Raw genomic sequence first — 21,755 nt, 5'->3', positions numbered from 1 at the left:
AGGTAATGGCCTCATGCATATGACTACTAGTCCTTCAAGCTTTCTGAAACACCACATTTCTTAAAAGAGACAAATATTCTTTTTAGCCCACTTTAAATCTTATATTTTATCTATATCAGCAAATACGTTACTTTAATGGAGCCATTGGTAACCATCAATATAAGCAAAGAATCCGTTTAGAATTAAATGATCTCTATTCAAAAGGTCTGAAGTTTACATATTTTTAAGGATGTTTATGGGCACACATACGTACATACATACAGAACTTATTTTCATTTAAAAAGCATGAGTTAGATTTAGGAAAGTCACCAGTTTCAAAATGGCTTATAACTGGCATTTATTTATGACATTTCAAATATCAGTGAGGAGGTATCAGAAACAATGTGGTGAAGGAAGCAGAAGTTGAATCATAGAAATCCAAGCAAGAGTCATATGATAATTCTGCGGGTTTTTTTTTCCCTGAAGAAAGGAAAGATATCTATCAGTTCATCATTCAGGTAACTTTTGTCTCCTATCACTGAATTCAAAGAATTTATCACATTGATCTTTGTATTAGGAAACAGTAATATGATGGTTTCCTCATTTCAGCAATTCTAAAGAGGATACAGAAGATAACTTGATGTTTATTTTTTTATACCATACCCAATAATAAGATAATGGTATTATACTGAATCATAACCTAAGATAATATCCTCTTCTCAACCAAGTGCACTGCCTTCAAGTGTTAAAATGCAATCCAAGGGATAAAGCTAGAAATGCTAGCTGAATCAGCAGCCATCATTAAGCTGTCCTTAACAAAACTCATTGGCCTCGGTTGTACTTCTTTTGTATGGATGCAAATACATGCCCACTATGTAAAACTCAGAAAGCAACTACTAGTACTTTTGCTATGCACTAGCCCAATGTCAAATCTAGACTGGATTCTCTGGCAGACTTCTAGGGTGTGGATACATTACTGTACTTGATGACAACATTTACTCATTTGGTCAGTAAATGTGAATTTGTCTGTCTCTCATGTACCAGGAAACAAAAGATAATCTTCCCTCAAGGGCTTCATAGTCTGGTATTTATCACAATTGTTTCTTTGCTGTTCCAGCTTAAGGCAGTACACACTTTTATCTTGCCTCAGTAAGGTATACTTTGTGAGTGCTGTTGTAAGATGTCTTCTTTTCCATTTAAGCAATGTGTGATTCAGTACAGCAAAACACAATCCAATTCCCTTCTGTGGCCTTTAACTCTGATATGACACATTTGGGTGAGGGACCAAAGCAGAGAGACAAATTCCAAAATTCACAAGTGGTCCTGTCTGTACTTGCTAGTGAAATCTATACCTGCTGATTCAATAGAAAGAAGTATGTGCCCAACTGGTATCTTTTATTTCAATAAAACTCCACGTTAGAACTTCATAAGGAAATATGCTCAAACTAAGAAACACAACAAACTATGGTTTTATGTTTGTAATTAATAGACTCCCTGAAAGGCAATGCATGACTTCCCTGGTAGTTTTTTCCATGGTGTGAAAAGAACCTTAGCAGTTATAGGCCAATGTGATATTTTGCGTGGAGGACAGACCTATTACTCACCCTGACAAATGGTGATATGTAGGATTGGTTATTAACCACCTCCAACCTTCTGTCTAGAGAGACCATCATTATCATCATTATGCTTTAGTTTGGCTACGAAGCATAGAAAATGGACAAAACGATGACCATATCTTCTCTTAAAACTCAATATTCTTATGTACTTGCCACGGTAAAGTCTAATCATCTTAAGTAAAAAATATAGCTGAATTTGTATTTTGTTGTTTATTTTCTTTTAAATTGAAAAAAAAAAAAGGTGTGTGTGGGGGGACCCTGGGGTTTCAGACCAAGGCTACTTGCAAAATAGATGTTTAAACAGTGGGAGAGGAAGAAAGAAATAGGGAAACCAGTCCTGACAAGAAAGCTCTTTAATTTTGCAAATACAATGTGTGCTTCTGCATGGACACAGAGTTAATCATTTTCACTAAGATGCTGTTGGAAAATGGGAGAAAATCAACAGCCATCTTTGCGTGTTTCTTTTTAAACCAAGGCCTGGATTGAGAGATTAGGTGTCCTGTAAAACAATCACCTCTGAGCCAAGGACTCAGCCAGGTCTGGTAAAGAAATCAGTTAAAGGCTATCCCAGGGACCATGGCCAAGGTACCAGAGATGACCCCCCACCACTACTCCAGGCTCTAGAAGGCCTGGCTTCTCCATGGTGCTCAGCAGCAGTGATCCACTTGGCTCCCTCTCCCATCACTGCTAGGAGCTAAACTACACCAGACACCAGGAGCACATTCTGACACTGGGGCAGGTGAAATGGAAATTTCTGTGCCAAAGTTTTGTAGAGGTGCAATCCAAGGTATATTTTGGGCCTAAATTTCCACTCTGAAAATGTTACATTTTCATGGCACTCAAAACAAAGATTAAAAGCTAACTTTATTATTATTTGTCACATATGACACAAACAGAAGCATCACCTTCTTTAAAAAAAAAAAATGGAGGAGGTATAAATGTTATTGAGATGCAATTATATACAATCTAAAAATTAATTGCCCGTCATCAAACTCTTGGCATGCAGGTCTGAGTCAGCTAACCACTCCTCCACCCCCATCGTGTTGTTATTTAACTGCTCAAGTTTTCTAGCAGGTACAGACTAATTCAAAATAAACCAGATCTTCTCAATGCGGACAGTGCAAATAATAAGATCTGTTTTTCTTCTCAAGTGGTATTTTCACACATTTTATTTTATTGTACTCCAGTTCCTCTCATATATATGAGGTTTCTATAGTGTTTCAACTTTTCCCATAGCTCTCAAAGAAAGCTACTAGTAAACAGACAATGCAGATAGAGACAACTCTGGTGTTTCTTTTCCCTAGCAAATCACAACATGCTCCCAAATTTTTCTCAGGAGAATGTAGGAAAAGGAAGACAACACTGTCCATACCTATTCCTTTTCTCGCATAAGACCCAGCTCCTATCTCTAATTCTCAGGGAGCCCAACACGGAACCAACAAGGTCCAGGCGTGCAGGGATAGCCCACATCCCACCAGAGTGTCAGCACGGCTCAGCTCTCATCCCCCTGTGGCCTGCAAGTTTGGGTTGAACTGAATAATATGAAATATTAAAAATTTAATTACTAATTAATCTCCCCTGCAGCTGCTCATGGCTTTTGCAGGCTAGAACAGGGAGCGCCAGAGAATAGAAGATCCATGGCACCACCAGACTCCACCCTGATTACACTGTCTCCAAGCCCTCGGGCCACATGAATTCCTAATAAAAAGCCTTCCCTACAACACGCACACACCTGAAATACTTTCTCAGTTGGCCTCACAGATTATTGCTCTATGAAAAGAACTTAGTGTGGGAGCCCAGGGATTGCAGTTAAAGATGTGTCCATGTGACCAAACAGCATGTATGTTCTCTGTTTCCAAATAGACTAAGAAGTTACAGTCATTTTTAAATGCCCTAAATTAGGAAGATAAGTATGTCATATAGGGTAAACAGCATGTAAAAATGATGTGCTCCAAATCTTCAAAGACCCAAAGCTTTAAAGCAAGCTCTGGACACAAGCTAACAATCCCAAAACAAAATGGGAAGAATCGCGTGAACGGGTTGGTTGCTTTAAGTCAACATCTTATTTCTTGTAGCTGTAGAACAATACTACATCTCTGCAAAAGGGAAGTCATCATAGTCACCATGCCCATTTCAGAAACGAAAGGAAGCTCAGCCTGGTGATGTGACAGTTCCCGCAAATGAAGCTCTTCCTAGAGAGGAGACCATGTGGAACGGAGAAAACAGTAGTCTTCTTCCCGGCAAATTTAGAGTCTCAGCTCTCAAACTATGTCCAGCCCTATCCTTATGCCCAAAATCTCTCCAAAATTTTCACACTAGCATAAATGAGGATAGTGAAATCCCATTTGATCGATTCAAAGGCGACCTGATCCAAAAGTTACTAAATCCCCAGGTACCATGAGCTATTAATATAAAATATCTGAAAGTTCTTCCAGGTCACCTAGGGACCATCTCCAGTGCTACCCAACTCCTTGTGGGAAGAAGAGGCAGCTTTGTACTAGGAATTAGAAGACCAGCACTCTAGCTCTGCCTCTGCTAAGAGAAAGAAAAAAAAAAAAGTTCATGATTTATCCTTCGTCTTCTAAGAAACTGACAGAATTGCAATTGAACCTGAGCAGAGCTGCACTTCTACCAAGAAATGATGCTCAGTGGGTAAGGTCTAGATATATACTAACTCACAGATGCTATATGATCATAAATTTTCTGTTTACCTTTGAGATATGTTCTTTATCTCCTCCTTCGTTATGTTTCCAAGACATATTTTTAGGGAAAGTACCACAAAAGACAGACATTGTGGAATAAACTAATTGAGATGCTAAAAAGAACCAAACTGTCCCTTGGTTGTTGTTATCATCCACAGAGAACCATTATGGCATGGTTCAGGAAAAAGAGAATCATTCATCTTGCCTCTAACTAAACCTCATTGAACAATAATCTTTCCCTCTCTGGGGAAAAACTTTCCTTCTGTAAAATAAGTGTTGGGCTACATGACCCCAAGAGCTCACTTAAGCTCTGATACTCTATGATCATACTGGGTCCGTGATTCTCCTCATAACCAACCCTGACCTTCTCACAGCTGTTCTTCTCAAACTATTTCCTAAAACGCACATTTTGTGCAGTGTCACAAATGTATATTTTTATAATATAAAATTTGTTTAAAAAATTACCCCCAATCCTACTGTAGCCAGAAGCACTATTGCTACCCCTCCACACACACACACACACACACACACACACAAACACGCGCGCGCGTGCGTGCATGCTTCCCATTCCCCCTCTTACTATGAGTCCTTGGGCATCAAGAGGGAAACCTGGGTATTAAGAACAGGTGATTTCTCCATCTGCCATTCCACTTTGCATTCCACATACCCTATATGTCACAAAGGACCTAACTCATCCTCAAACAAGGCATTCACTTTCAACATTCCTTGACTTCCTCATTCCTGTTTCTCTGGTACCTTGAATCTCATGTCCTTCCCATGACATGTGCAGCCAAGTAAACTCAAATTCTCCCCGCTCCATGAAGTCCGCCCTGACACTTCCCTAGAAAGGTATGAAGTATAATGCCGATATTCCTATTTTTGATTTTTCAACAATTTCAACATCTGGTGAGTCACATGATAACTTCAAGTAGCACAGGGAAGTGCTTCTTTGGTGTCCTTTTGAACTGTTTATGTGCTTGTCTCTTCTGTAAGATTAGAAATTACTCTAGAGCAAGGATATACTGATGCTGATCTTTATATTTCCAATGCCTAATCCACAGTGGGATCTCAATAAATGCTAGGAGTGAACGAATATGTAGAATTAAGCCAAATTTCCCAAATTAAAAAATGGATAAATAAGCACAGAACTAAAGTTGGGAAATCTGAGAGCACAAAGTATTCCCTTGGAACAAGGAAGAAAATGCCCCATAAAATATATTTTTAATAGCTCAGACATTTTTTAAAGTTATAGAGCTCCTTTGGACCTCTCCCTCTGCAAATACTCCACATATATCATCATTTTTCCTTAGATCCATGAGTCAAAGCAGCCTAAAAAGGTGATTCAGAGGTGGGCTTGGGTAAGCATACAACACATGCTTAAATAATGAGAAATAATAGACCTACTAGCCTACTTTAAGTATTCAGGTGACTCAATGGATTTTCTTTGAGTCTCAATTTGCTTTGTATCAAAAATGGAAACATCAAAGTTGGGCATTAATAGTCTACATTTCTAGGACTTTCTGAGTACCTTTTAATTACAACACAACACAGTCCCCTGCAAGTAGCATCTTCTGTTGGCACATATTTTTGTTAATATTTTAAGTGTGTGATTATTGTTCTCACAGCATATAATTATGTTAACCAATAAATACTAACACATCTAATTCAGTTGCACCAGAGTGAAGATAATTCAGAAGAATGAGATAGCACTCCCAATTAACCCCTGCTTTCCTAAATCAGAATAACAAAAAAAAGTTAGAAAGGATCACTCTTTAATTTCTGAATGGAATAGGCATACTGAAAATAGATTTTCTCCTAATCCTCAACTCTTTTATCTAAGGGTTACCATTATTAGCTTTTTAAACCTTCTAAATGTTTTATTTTTTATGAGAAAGCCATACTTCAGCAATACTGTTACTCACATGACTGATTTCATAGTGTTGTCATTGGTAAAAAAAAAAAAAAAAAAAAAAAATCCTGGCATCCTCAGTCTTGTTCTAGAACTTAAAACCAAACACACAAAAAAGCCAAGGTCCAGCTATGCCCACACTATAGTCATATGTCCTGCTGAGCCATGTCACTTACCTGCCACATCTTTGTTTCCTCAGCCACAAATTGTGTCTCAGAGTTGAGGCATCTATACGTTAGTCAAGTGAGAACATATGTGAAAGTGCTTTACCATCAGTAAAGTACTGTCCAAATATCAGTGATTATGAGTTTGTGTGCACATTATGATGGCTCAAACAAAAATGTAGCTGCTGAACAACCCATTAAAATGCAGTGATTTATGGGAGACATGCAGAGACATAGCCTTAAAGAATGAAAGCTATATTAAGCAAAAACCTCTAAGCAGAACCTCCCCAGTATAAACTACAGTATAAGAATTTAGGAGATTAAAAAAAAAAAAAGTCTAAAGAAAAGCCCTATTAAAAACAGGGTGGGTCAGTGTGGTGGGGCATAGAAGTATTTGAGCATAAGACAGGTGAGTCCAGCTGTAAAGTCAGTGGTCTCCCTCTCCTGAAAAACTGGGCTTGAGGTATGTGTTGGGTGGAATACGAAAAATGTTTAACATCAAACAATGGCCAGGAGCGATGAAGTAGGCAAGGCTTGTTGAAGAATAATTCTCAGACTTGGGCTCATCCTCCTGGATCTTTCCAGAGTTGGTCTTGTTTCTATGTTTTTGTTTTTGTTTTTTTCTAGAATGAATTTTAATTTTCCCCTGCTTGAGAACCTTCAACTGTTCCCCATTATCTTTATAAACAACAGGCCAGAATGTGAATCTGGCCTTCAAATGTGTCCACAGGCTCTCAGTAGGGAACCTTCTGGTCCTAGAGCACACTTCAAGCCCTCAGTGGCCTTCTCTGCAACTATCCAGCTGCTTGCAGTTCCCTGAACACACCCTGGACCTTCCTGCTTTCCAGCTCAGGCTGTTCTCCCTTCTGGCCCCCAAAACTGCAAGGCCCCCCTCCCGCCAGTTGAACACGAAGGTTCTCTGATAAACCTTCTCAGAGCCTGCCATGTTCATGTGCTTCTACCGTATCTGCCGGAGTATGACTTCTAACATCATGGGCTCTTAGAAGATGGCAGCTTGGTTCTCTTTTTCTCCCTTTCCTTCTCCGCATAGTTCCCTCCAAAGACCAGAGTGCCTGCTCCATGCCTGCCGCTCAGGGCATGTTGACTGAAATGAAATGCGTTTTCACCACGGGTAGGGCTGGTAGAGACAACACAGCTGAGGAACCACCAAGCTCTCTTGTTCGGCCTTGTGCCCCCACATGGCTGACGGCCCCATGATGTGTCTAGAAAAAGTAATGGGAATATGTCCAATGAGGAAAGCACTGCCATCTTATGTGTGGAAATGACAGACGGAGGAGAGGCAGGACTGGCTTTTGGCTTGTGAAAGAATCCACTGTGAATACAGGAGCTATTGTTCAAGAACCAGAGTGAGGCTCAGAGTGCCGTACGCACCGTCACGTGGTCCAGCAAACATCACATGAGTCAAACAACACTGATGACAGTACCAGTCCCGTGTCTGCACCTAGAGTTCTGCTCACTGTCTTCTGAGGACTCAGAAGCCCTCGAGTAGTTCTGCCATTGCCTTCTCGAGACCCGAGAGAGACACGATGACCCACAGCAGTGGAAGATCAGCTTCTGTGGACACCGAGGAGCAGAGAAACAGCCAATCTCCAAAGTGAGCAAAGGAATGCATGGAAGAGCTAATGACAACGCTCCGTTTGCACTTTAAATACAGATCCTAGCAGCTATCGCTAACTCTGGTGAGATGGAGGAGAACTATATATATTTCCAAAGTGTTGATGTGAGTATAAGCTATCCACAACCTTTGACAAGAAAACTGAAGGAAGTGGTCATGCTCCTCAATGTAGAAATCCCCCCCTGAGGAATCTTGAGACAGGAAAGGAACTGCAAAGAAAATGGACATGAATATGTCGCTCAGAGCATTACTTACAACAGCCACCACCAAATGGAAGCCACCTCCACAGCCAACAGAAAGGGTTTCTTTACAGCAGATGTAGCCCTCACCTTAACTTGAATCTAGCCATGCTAAAGTATATTTGTGCAGACGATACTGACATATAACAAAATACCCGTCATAGGGAAAGCCAGAAAAAGTACAGGGCAATAGAATAAGAGCAGATTTAATTTTCACAACATTTTTGTATAACACTCTTGCGTTCCTTTAAAATAAATACTCGTTAATTCAACTGAAGAAGTTTCTGTCAACTAACATACGCTGATATTAAAAAAAAAAAAATGCAATGTAGAACACTGACTCTGAGAAGGTCAAAAATGAATGGAAGGGCAACAAGCTGCAGCCTGTTCTCTCAGGTGGCTGTGGACTCCGGTGGCCGACAGTGTGGACATGTTTACAGAAGGCTATTACCTGTGGGGGTCGAGGCTTGTAGGGAGAGCTGCACTCAAGGTCGGCCAAGATACTGGTCAGCGAGTCTATCTCGGCATCCAGGCTAGAACGTCTCTCCTCAAGGGTCTTGCCTCCAGGATTTCCCTGTTGAAAGTAACAGAGACGTGTTACCCCCCCCCACACAAAAAAACCATCTCCAGTGTCTAGTGCTATCAGTCTGAGTGCAAATCTCTCAAGTTACAGTGTGGCTTGGTCCAAGCTTTTCTGCACTTCACTTATTTTAGCTTTTACAAAATCTGAAGTAGAATTATCCTGTTTTGACAAATAAGAAAACCGAAAGATATGAAGTGATTTCCCTAAAATCACACTCATTAGAGGCTTTTTTTTTTTTTTTTTTACAAATTTACAAGTAAAAGGAAGTAAATGTCTCCACCCCTCTGCTGAAGGCGCAGATCCAACTGGGGAGATATTACAAGTTCTTTGTGTTCAGAAATCATCACATAGAATGACAGCATTTGAGTTGGAGCAGGAAGGGGCACGGGCAGGAGACTAATGGTCTAGGAAGAGGAATCGGCAAGCTAAGTTGGGTATTAGATGTGTCTGTGAGAGAGACCCAGTGCATTCCAAGCAATGCACCTTCAAAGTGCACTAGAATGGGTCTTGCTCAGGGTTCTGGCCAAGGGGCTGCCGAGGAAGCCTGTGGTGGCGGTCACTGACTATGAAGCTGGAGATCTATGGACTTCTCCTGTCAATACCCCGTGTTATCACAAGCGCCGCCCTCCACCTGCACTCAGAAGCACAAAGGGTGAGTAGAGGGGAAGACACTGTCACAAGTGCCTTCCCAGGAATCGTGAGCGGGCTTGGGGAATGGGTCCGGGTACAACATGGAAAGACGGGACATTGGTGTTTGGGAAGGTAACTGAGAACTGTGTGAATCTGATTCTCCTATGTGTATTTCCATAGCACCACAGCATAATATAGTGGTAAGAGCTGGGGACTGTTTAGATTCTTCTCTGGGCCATAGTTTCCTCCCCCTCACCTGCCCCACCTAAGCCAGAGGGATGTTACAAGATTCAGATAAGAAAATGGATGGGAAAATACTTTGTAAATTGTAAAGTGCTATAATTATGATCATTTTCTTAAATAGCATTAATTATAGTAACCAGTAACTATAAATTAATATGAATAATATAGCTATTGTTAATTATTCTTCTTCTTAAAGGGAGCATCATTCATTAAGTGTCCCCTCGGGGTATCAGTAAAGAGACAGAATTTAATCAGGTCTCCAACATCTGTACTTTAACTGCAGTAGAAAGTACATCAACTGCCCATGCTCTAAGTACTGATGGATATCTAACCACAGAGACTCAAAAGTCACCAAATCCTCCTGAGCTATACAATGAAACAGGTAATCACAGTGCTTAACGAGCCTGTACAGGTAAGGCTTCAGGTGGTATCCAGCCTCCTTATTCCCTCTTCCCACCAAACTGGGACTACTCCCCATTTTTAGTTTCTCCTATGAGGTTGACGTAATTCAGCAAGCCCCAGCCTAGTGCTGTGGGATTTTGCACGAAGAACCCCAGACCCTTGCTGCCCTGCCTGGTCTTCTGGTAAGAGCTCCCCTGCCATATTTCAATCCCCATCAGAGATTAGAACAGGTCTCTCTCTGTTGCGTCTCTATTTTATGCCTCCGTTCAAATCACGTAAGTCCTGCCACATCCTCCTCTGGTGATCCTCTTGGTCGTCTCCTCTACAGAACCTGTAGATGCAGGAACTGTCCTGCTACTCTCAATACTTTATGTTAGATCCCAGAGTCGACTGTCTTACAACCAACTTCACAGAACGGTACACACTTAGCGACATGTCTTCCTAACTTCCTATCACTGCAGCCTTACGATCACCTGCTCAAGGCCCAATCTGCTGGCGGGGGCAGGGGGGTGCTCGGAGGAGCCCGGGAATCATGCCTCAGATCTCCCCACCCAAGGGATGAAAGAAGAGAATACTCATCCTCACGCTATATTTCTCCACAGGTTTAGGGTTGCCATGGGTTATAAACCCCCGTACTCATGACAAGAAGTAGAATGGTGGCAGAAAATCGTCACGGCAGAAAGTGAGAGACAGGTATTGGAGCTGAGGCGGGGTGCTGCCAGCTTATACCCGTGCAGTGGTGGGCGCCAGAGTAGTGGCTGGGGTATGCAGCTGGGAAGAGACGACAAGAGGCTGGATACCAATGGAGTCCAGTGACTGTGTCTTTTTGCTTGCTAACAGCTATAAAACCCCCATGAGCTAGCCATCCATAGGATATTATTTTCTGTAAGATACTATTTTCATTCATTCAATAAAAATGTATGTGACACAAGCTCACCAAACCACAATTGGGGCTTATTATAACTTGGAAAATCGTAATTCTTCGTGCCACTAGCAGATTTATAGGGTGATGACATCCCCATTGCAAAGATGTAAGAATAGACTTTAAAGCAGAGCCCAGAACCAAAGTGTATAGCATGGAAGGCTATTTCTAAGAGTCTGACTTGAAACGGGTGACGTTTTTGCCCACACACTGCTGATCCATGAACTACAGGTAATAGACAAGAAGGGACAGTATTGAGTTATGAGAGTATTCACTTGTATTTATTCATTCTTTATACCCGAAGGTCTTTATCTAAAAAAAATTAAATTCACAGGAAAGTTGAACTCCACCCACATACCTTCCCCCAGATTTATCAATAGCCAACACTCTGCCATACTTACTTGCTCTCGCACTATCTCTCTTCTAACAAATACATTTATTTGTTCATTTGTTATTGTAGCTAAACCATTTGAAAGAAGTTGCAGAAACTTCCCCTCCATATACTTCAGCTTACATCTCCTAAGAACTCCTGGTACCATGATCACACCTGGACGTGTAACACAGGTATGGAATTTTTTTTTTTAAGGAGATTCCACCCTGAGCCCAACATGGGACTTGAATTCAGGACCCAGAGATCAAAACCTGAGCTGAGATCAAGAATTGGACGCTCAACTGACTGAGCCACTCAAGTGCCCGTGGGTGTGGAATTTTCTAATGCTCACACAAGCTCACATTCACCAGCAATCTCAGTAATGCCCTTTTTATTTATTGTTATTAGAATCCAGTCAAAGATCACACGTTGAGATGACATGTCTTTTAGTCTCACCCCTCTGAGCCCCCTGCCAATTTTTGTCTTCCATGAAGCTAAGAATACAGGCCAGGTGTCTTATAAAAAGTTCAACAATCTTGCTTTGTCTGATGACTAGAGGTGGATTAAAGCAAGTTGAACAAGAATATTATGTGCATGATGCTGTGTCCTTCCCACTGCATCACATCAGGAAGCTCAGGATAACAGTTTGGCTGGGTTTAGTGATATCAAATTTGATGACTTGATTAAGGAGGGGTCCACCAGATTTCTTCATCGTAAAAGTTGCTCTCTTCCCTTTTAAATCAATAAATTATCTGTGAGGTGACACTTTAAAACTCTGCTATTCTGTTCATAAAAACCCTTCCCCCAAAGGTTTTAGCATCCATAGATGGTCCTTGCCTGGACTGATTACTGCACTGGTGGCTGCAGAATGGGGAAAATGTTCATTATTAATGAATGGAAACAAGTGCATTCTGCTTAGCATAATCACAAGTTATTTGTTAAGTATTCATTTCCATTTTGAGGTAGGGGAGCAGGACAAACTGCAAAGTCCTCTGCTATGAAAAAACATCAAGAACTGCCTGATCAAATCAACATTGTTAAAAAGAGAGTTCCTAATCAGGCTGTTAAGAGAAACAAAGGATCAAGGGCAATGGTCTAGTTAATTAAGAACCACTGTCTGCCCTAGGAAGTTTACTTCCTAGAATTAGAGCCCATATCCAGTATCACACTCAAACCATGCATGGGCCTGACCTCATCCTCAGCAATGTCCAGAATCTTTGAGGTGGCCAAGCAATTACAATGACGCATCACAGAAGGGGGATTTGAAGAGCCAAGATTTTTCTGTGACTGCTCAAAAGCACACCTGAGAAAGAAACCAAATCATCAAAGAGAAAACTTGATGTTATAGGTACTAAATCTATGATATTTAAACCATGCTTCCCAAAGCTCAGGGAACTTGAGCAGACCCCATGTGTAACACCAAGGGAATCCCAACAGGATCCAAGCTTGGGCTTCCTTTTGTGATTCATTGGAGAAAAACATTCCCCAGATAGCTTAGAAATATAAAACTATCTCATCTCAGGAAACCCTAGAAGGCTGGGGACACAAACCAGTACATTCTTCCATATGCAATTTTGATTTTCTTTTCAGTGGAATTAAGTATTAATAACACAGCATGGATTTCACTTAATTTATTTTCTTTTATGGTCAGTGAAGTTCATTATTCCCTTATTTCTAAGGTTAGTGAAAAAAACATGGCTGGTGATAACAAAAGGGATACAAAAAAAGGCATACGGTCTATTAAACAACAAAACTAAGTATCTATCTTTGATCATCTCTCTCTTTAACGAAGCCGAGAATATGATCAATGCATTTCTTTGTGATCATTTTGATTAAATCCCCCCACCACACAAAGAGCATGGCAAAGCCTCTGGAGTCAGCCTTGTAGGGGTTAGATGCCTGCAGCTGCCACCTTCCAGTTTGGTGACATTAAGCAGTCTACCTTAGCTCTCTGGGCCTTGGTTCCTCATGCTGCTGTTCTAAGGATTAAATGAGTTCCTATGTGCCAACTACTGCTCACATCTTAAGTATTCAATAAACATTACCTACTCAACTATTACCTGGACCACAGTCTCAAAATAAATGCTTTGGCTGACATGACACAGTCCTAGTGAGTATGTAAGTTTAAAAAGCATTTTGAGATTCAAAGTAAACCCAGCTGCTGGAGCTTCCGTTAGATGAGGCTCCTGTGCTTCTTAAACTATTGATGGTGCTAGGAATGAACTATAAAGAACCCAATTCTAGATCAGGAGTTCTCAAACTGTAGTCTGTTGTAGAACCACCTGCAGAGCTTGTTGAAACACAGATTCCTGGATCCAACCCCTAGTGTTCTGGATTCTGTGTATCATCGGTGAGGCCCAAGAATTTACATTTCTAACAAGTTCTGAATCGATGCCGACAAGTAGGTCTAAGGACCACACTGTGAGAACCACTGCTCTAAGTAGATTTCTAACACAATGAACACTTAAAAGGGTAATTCGGGGGGGGGGGGGGCCTTGAAAATACCAACAGACAATCCAAATAATGGGTAAGAAAGATCTGGATAAAAATAAAATGGAGATTTATGGAGGGGCGGAGCAAGATGGCAGAGGAGTAGGAGACCTGGATTTCCTCTGCTCTCAGGAATTCAGCTGAATAGGGATCAAACCATTGTGAACACCTACAAACTCAACAGGAGATCAAAGACAAGAATAGCAATGACTCTCTGAACAGAAAAGCGACCACTTTCTGGAAGGTAGGACGTGCGGAGAAGTGAATCCGAGGTGATATTCGGGAGGATAGACGTTGGGGGAGGGGGCCTCCGTCCACCGCTTCTGGCAAGTGACAGAGCCCCGGAGCACAAAATCGGAACTTTTAGAAGCCGGCTCCGCTGAGGGACGTCGCTCCAGTGGCTAAGCGGGGGGTGGAACCCTCGCGGGACAGTGTGGTCTAAGGACCCTCGGGTCACAGAAAGACCGGGGGTGCCTGAGTGCGCCAGAGCTCCCACGTACCGGAGCGGGGAAGCCCACTGCAGAGACAGAGCCAAGGCGCGGGCTCTCAGCTCGGGGTTGCCATAAACCATGATCCCCGGCACAGTCGGGCCACTGCTCCTCCAGCAGGGACCCAACAAGCGGCAGATGCGGGGAGACTCCCCTTCCTCCCCCGGGAGGAGCGGCGCGGGAGCGCACCGCAGGGATCTGCTGCGTTTGGAGACTCCACACCGAGTCGGGTGCCAGAGATAGAAACGCTCGGTCACAGGCCGGGTGAGCACAGAGTGCGGCCGGAGACCGGGGAGACGAGAGTGACGGCTTTTCTCTGGGGACGCACTGAGGAGCGGGGCCCCAAGTTCTCGGCTCCTCCAGGTGGAGATTGGGAGGCCACCATGTTCACTCTCGTCCTCCAAAGCTCTACCAAGAGCTTGCAGGGAACAAAAGCTCCCGAGAGGAAACCCAAGCAGATTGCTTAGTCCGGACAGGCAAGGGCGGGGCAGTTCCGCCTCCGGCAAAGACATTTGGGAACCATGGCAACAGGCCCCTCCCCTAGAAGATCAACACGAACAGCCAGCAAGCCAAAACCAAGTTTACCCATCAAGGAGAACGGGAGAACTCCAGCGCTAGGGGAATACTGCACATAGAATTCATGGCTTTTTTAACCATGATTCATTAGTTTTTCAAAGTTAATTTTTTTAACTTTTTTTTTGAATTTTTCTTTTTCCCTTTTTCAGTGAATGTCTTACCAATCCCTTTTTGAAAAAAAAAAATTTATTTTTCATTTTTTGAGTCATATTCTATCCCTTCATAGTAGTTACCCTTATTTTTGGCATATATATATAACTTGTTCTCTCTTTAAAATTTTGAGATACAGTTTCTTCTAACAGATCAAAATATACCCTAAATCACTAGTATATGGCTTTGCTCTAGTCTCCTGCCTAATCACATTCTCTCCCTTTTTTTCTTTTTTTTTAAATTGTTCTTCTTTCTTTTTTCAAACTTCTTATCTTATCAATTCCTTTTATAAAATCTTTTATAATTTTCATCTTTACATTCATCTTCCATCCCTTCATCGTATCAACCCTTATGTTGTACATATATAAGTCTTTCTTTCTTTAAAATTTTAGGAGGCACTTTCTTCTAACAGACCAAAATACACCCAAAATCTAGTGTGTGGCACTGATCTATGCACTAGCCTGATCATATGATCATATTCTTTTTTTTTGTTCTGTTTTTGTTTGTTTTTATCTTTTTCTTTTTCTTTTTTTTTTTTTTTCTTCTTTCTTTTTTCTTTTCTCTTTCTTTTTTCTTTCTTTCCCTTTCTTTTCCCCTGGTTTCAGGTCTTTTCTGATTGGGGACATTGTTAACCTGTTAGCATTTTGTTTTCTCATTCATCTATCCTCCTCTGGACAAAATGACAAGATGAAAAAAATCACCTCAGCAAAAAGAATAAGAGGTAGTACCGTCTGCCAGGGACCTACTCAATATGGACATTAGTACGATGTCGGACCTAGAGTTCAGAATCATGATTTTAAAGATACTAGCTGGGCGTGAAAAAAGCATGGAAGTTATTAGAGAAACCCTTCCTGGAGAAATAAAAGAACTAAAATCTAACCAAATTGAAAACAAAAAGGCTATTATTTAAGTGCAATCAAAAATGGGGGCACTAACTGCTAGGATAAATGAGGCAGAAGAGAGAATCAGCGATATAGAAGACCAAATGATGGAAAATAAAGAAGCAGAGAAAAAGAGAGATAAACAACTATTGGAATACGAGGGCAGAATTCGAGAGATAAGCGATACGATAAGACGAAACAACATTAGAATAATTGGGATCCCAGAAGAAGAAGAAAGAGAGGGGGGGGAAGAAGGTATATTGGAGCAAATTGTAGCAGAGAACTTCCGTAATGTGGGGAAGGAAACAGGCATCAAAATCCAGGAGGCACAGAGAACCCATCTTCAAAATCAATAAAAATAGGTCAACACCCCAACATCTAATAGTAAAACTTACGAGTCTCAGAGACAAAGAGAAAATCTTGAAAGCGGCTCGGGAGAAGAGCTATGTAACCTACAATGGTAGAAACATTAGATTGGCAACAGACCTATCCACAGAGACCTGGCAGGCCAGAAAGGACTGGCATGAGATCTTCAGAGCACTAAACGAGAAAAATATGCAGCCAAGAATACTATATCCAGCTAGTCTGTCATTGAAAACTGAAGGAGAGATAAAAATCTTCCAGGATAAACAAAAGCTAAAAGAATTTGCAAACACGAAACCAGCCCTCCAAGAAATATTGAAAGGGGTCCTCTAAGCAAAGAGAGAGCCTAAATGCAGCATAGACCAGAAAGGAACACAGACAATATACAATAACAGTCACCTTACAGGGAATACAATGACACTAAATTCGTATCTTTCCATAGTTACCCTGAATGTAAAGGGGCTAAATGCCCCAATCAAAAGACACAGGATGGATTGAAAAACAAGACCCATCAATAGGCTGTCTGCAAGAGACTCATTTTAGACCCAAAGACACCCCCAGATTGAAAGTGAGGGGGTGGAAAACCATTTACCATGCTAATGGACACCAAAAGAAAACTGGGGTGGCAATCCTTATATCAGACAAATTTGATTTTAAAACAGAGACTGTAATAAGAGATGAGAAAGGACACTATATCCTACTTAAAGGGTCTATCCAACAAGAAGATCTAACAACTGTAAATATCTATGCCCCTAACATGGGAGCAGCCAATTATGTAAGGCCATTAATAACAAAAGCGAAGAAACACATTGACAACAATACAATAATAGTGGGGGACTTTAACACCCCCCTCACTGAAATGGACAGATCATCTAAGCAAAAGATCAACAAGGAAATAAAGACTTTAAATGACACACTGGACCAAATGGACTTCACAGACATATTCAGAACATTCCATCCCAAAGCAACGGAATACACATTCTTCTCTAGTGCCCATGGAACATTCTCCAGAATAGATCACATCCTAGGTCACAAATCAGGTCTTAGCCAGTACCAAAAGATTGGGATTATTCCCTGCATATTTTCAGACCACAGTGCTTTGAAACTACAACTCAATCACAAGAGGAAAGTTGGAATGAACTCAAATACGTGGAGGCTAAAGAGCATCCTACTAAAGAATGAATGGGTCAACCAGGAAACTAAAGAAGAATTTAAAAAATTCATGGAAACCAATGAAAATGAAAACACAACTGTTCAAAATCTTTGGGATACAGCAAAGGCAGTCCTGAGAGGAAAGTATATAGCAATACAAGCCTTTCTCAAGAAACAAGAAAGGTCTCAAATACACAACCTAACCCTACACCTAAAGGAGCTAGAGAAAGAAGAGCAAATAAAGCCTAAGCCCAGCAGGAGAAGAGAAGTAATAAAGATCAGAGCAGAAATGAATGAAATGGAAACCAAAAGAACAGCAGAACAGATCAACGGAACTAGGAGCTGGTTCTTTGAAAGAATTAACAAGATTGATAAAGCCCTGGCCAGACTGATCAAAAAGAAGAGAAATGACCCAAATCAACAAAATCATGAATGAAAGAAAAGAGATCACAACCAACACCAAAGACAAACAATTATAAGAACATATTATGAGCAACTCTATGCCAGCAAATTAGATAACCTGGAAGAAATGGATGCATTCCTAGAGATGTATCAACTACCAAAATTGAACCAGGAAGAAATAGAAAACCTAAACAGACCTATAACCACTAAGGAAATTGAAGCAGTCATCAAAATCTCCCAACAAACAAAAGCTCAGGGCCAGATGGCTTCCCAGGGGAATTCTACCAAACATTTAAAGAAGAATTAATACCTATTCTCCTGAAACTGTTCCAAAAAATAGAAATGGAAGGAAAACTTCCAAACTCATTTTATGAGGCCACCATTACCTTGATCCCAAAACCAGACAAAGACCCCATCAAAATGGAGAATGACAGACCAATATCCTTGATGAGCATGGATGCAAAAATTCTCACCAAAATACTAGCCAATAGGATCCAACAGTACATTAAAAGGATTATTCATCACGACCAAGTGGGATTCATCCCTGGGCTGCAAGTTTGGTTCAACATCCGCAAAGCAATCAACGTGATAAAATACATTAACAAAAGAAAGAACAAGAATCATATGATCCTCTCAATAGATGCAGAAAAAGCATGTGACAAAGTACAGCATCCTTTCTTGATCAAAACTCTTCAGAGTATAGGGATAGAGGGTACATACCTCAATATCATAAAAGCCATCTATGAAAAACCTACAGCCAATATCATTCTCATTGGGGAAAAGCTGAGTGCTTTCCCCCTAAGGTAAGGAACGCGGCAGGGATGTCCACTCTCACCACTGCTATTCAACATAGTATTAGAAGTCCTAGCCACAGCAATCAGACAACAAAAAGAAATCAAAGGCATCCAAATCGGCAAAGAGGAAGTCAAACTCTCACTCTTTGCAGATGATATGATACTTTATGTGGAAAACCCAAAAGAATCCACCCCAAAACTGCTAGAACTCACACAGGAATTCAGTAAGGTGACAGGATATAAAATCAATGCACAGAAATCAGTGGCATTCCTATACACCAACAACAAGACAGAAGAAAGAGAAATTAAGGAGTCGATCCCATTTACAATTGCACCCAAAACCATAAGATACCTAGGAATAAATTTAACCAAAGAGGCAAAGGATCTGTACTCAGAAAACTATAAAATACTCATGAAAGAAATTGAGGAAGACACAAAGCAATGGAAAAACGTTCCATGCTCATGGATTGGAAGAACAAACATTGTGAAGATGTCAATGCTACCTAGAGCAATCTACACATTCAATGCAATCCCCATCAAAATACCATCCACTTTTTTCAAAGAAAAGGAACAAATAATCCTAAAATTTGTATGGGAACCAGAAGAGACCCCGAATAGCCAGAGGAATGTTGAAAAAGAAAAGCAAAGCTGGCGACATCACAATTCCGGACTTCCAGCTCTATTACAAAGCTGTCATCATCAAGACAGTATGGTACTGGCACAAAAACAGACACATAGATCAATGGAACAGAATAGAGAGCCCAGAAATGGACCCTCAACTCTATGGTCAACTCATCTTTGACAAAGCAGGAAAGAATGTCCAATGGAAAAAAGACAGTCTCTTCTGAACCATGAGAGACAATGGACTCTGAGAAACGGACTGGGGGTTCTAGAGGGGAGGGGGGTGGGGGGATGGGTTAGCCTGGTGATGGTATTAAGGAGGGCACATTCTGCATGAAGCACTGGGTGTTATGCACAAACAATGAATCATGGAACACTACATCAAAAACTAATGATGTATAGTGATTAACAGAACAGTAAAAAAATTTTTAAAAAAATGATGCTAATCAGACCAACCTTGCAAAAAAAAAAAAAAAAGTCTCTTCAACAAATGATGTTGGGAAAATTGGACAGCCACATACAGAAGAATGAAACTGGACCATTTCCTTACACCACACACAAAAATAGACTCCAAATGGTTGAAAGACCTAAACGTGAGACAGGAGTCCATCAAAATCCTAAAGGAGAACACAGGCAGCAACCTCTTCGACCTCAGCCGCAGCAACTTCTTCCTAGAAACATCGCCAAAGGCAAGGGAAGCAAGAGCAAAAATGAACTCTTGGGATTTCATCAAGATAAAAAGCTTTTGCCCAGCAAAAGGAACAGTCCACAAAACCAAAAGACAACCGACACAATGGGAGAAAGTATTTGCAAATGACATATCAGATAAAGGGCTAGTATCCAAAATCTATAAAGAACTTATCCAACTCAACACCCAAAGAACAAATAATCCAATCGAGAAATGGGCAGAAGACAGGAACAGACATTTTTCCAAAGAAGACATCCAAATGGCCAACAGACACATGAAAAAGTGCTCAATATCGCTGGGCATCAGGGAAATCCAAGCCAAAACCTCAATGAGATACCACCTCACACTGGACAGAATGGCTAAAATTAACAAGTCAGGAAACGACAGATGTTGGCGGGGATGCGGAGAAAGGGGAACCCTCCTACACTGTTGGTGGGAATGCTAGTTGGTGCAACCACTCTGGAAAACAGTATGGAGGTTCCTCAAAAAAAAAAATAGAGCTACCACACGATCCAGCAATTTGCACTACTGGGTATTTACCCCAAAGATACAAATGTAGGGATCCGAAGGGGTACGTGCACCCCATGTTTATAGCAGCAATGTCCACAATAGCCAAACTGTGGAAAGAGCCAAGGTGTCCATCGACAGATGAATGGATAAAGAAAATGTGGTATATATACAGAATGGAATATTATGCAGCCATCAAAAGGAAGGAGAGCTTGCCTTTTGCAAGGACGTGTATGGAACTGGAGGGTGTTATGCTGAGTGAAATAAGTCAATCAGAGAAAGACATGTATCATATGACCTCACTGATATGAGGAATTCTTAATCTCAGGAAACAAGCTGAGTTTTGCTGGAGTGGTGGGGGGGTGGGAGGGATGGGGTGGCTGGGTGATAGACATTGGGGAGGGTATGTGCTATGGCGAGTGCTGTGAATTGCGCAAGACTGTTGAATCACAGATCTATACCTCTGAAACAAATAATGCAATATATGTTAAGAAAAAAAAGAAGAAGAAGAAGATAGCAGGAGCGGAAGAATGAAGGGGGGGAAATCGGAGGGGGAGACCAACCATGAGAGACGATGGACTCTGAAAAACAAACTGAGGGTTCTGGAGGGGAGGGGGGTGGGGGGATGGGTTAGCCTGGTGATGGGTATTAAAGAGGGCACGTTCTGCGTGGAGCACTGGGTGTTATGCACAAACAATGAATCATGGAACACTACATCAAAAACTAATGATGTAATGTATGGTGATTAACATAACAATAAAAATAAAAATAAAAAAAATAAAAATAAAAAAATAAAATGGAAACAGTAACACTGCTTCTTACCATCCCCCATGCTATCTAATAATGCAAGTTCCCTTATCACACTGATTCTGATAATGTTGAGTCAACAGGCAGCATACAGTAGTGAAAATTACAGAAAATATGACCTATTTTATCTAATAAAAATGTCACTTTATTGAAGAGACACAAAATGTTGGAAGAGGGGGAAAGAAATGCTTTAATTCATGTTTGTATACTCTCCTTCCCACTCATTTTAGCTGAAGGGCTTACTTTCTGAAACCCATCCACCTTATCAAATGTACTCTCCTCCAAGAAGACATTACTGATAACCTAATGACTTGATAACTGGCTCTCCTTTGTCTAATTCTGTGTGACAGCCAATAGTCATAGGGTAAATCTCACCCGTTGATTTGTGCAAATGGCTCTCCCATGCTCTCCCATGCTGCTCTATGAAAGGTTTGTGCTAAG

The 21,755-nt window shown here is 41.1% G+C and overlaps 1 protein-coding gene across 17 annotated transcripts in view; it reads right to left on the bottom strand.

Annotated features, from left to right (window-relative positions):
• The window catches only part of LOC113918675 (LIM domain containing preferred translocation partner in lipoma), a 667,221-nt gene that overhangs the window by 329,706 nt on the left and 315,760 nt on the right, over positions 1–21,755 (bottom strand). For all 17 annotated transcript variants that reach the window (XM_027587354.2, XM_027587341.2, XM_027587344.2 and 14 more), the window contains one exon: positions 8,697–8,819. In XM_027587354.2, coding sequence (XP_027443155.1) covers positions 8,697–8,819 — 123 coding nt within the window. The remainder of the gene's footprint in view (positions 1–8,696; positions 8,820–21,755) is intronic.

This window comes from Zalophus californianus, chromosome 1 (assembly GCF_009762305.2).
Source record: "Zalophus californianus isolate mZalCal1 chromosome 1, mZalCal1.pri.v2, whole genome shotgun sequence".
Classification (NCBI taxonomy): domain Eukaryota; kingdom Metazoa; phylum Chordata; class Mammalia; order Carnivora; family Otariidae; genus Zalophus; species Zalophus californianus.
Note: the sequence above shows the minus strand (reverse complement) of the source record. Positions and strands in the feature narration are given on the sequence as shown.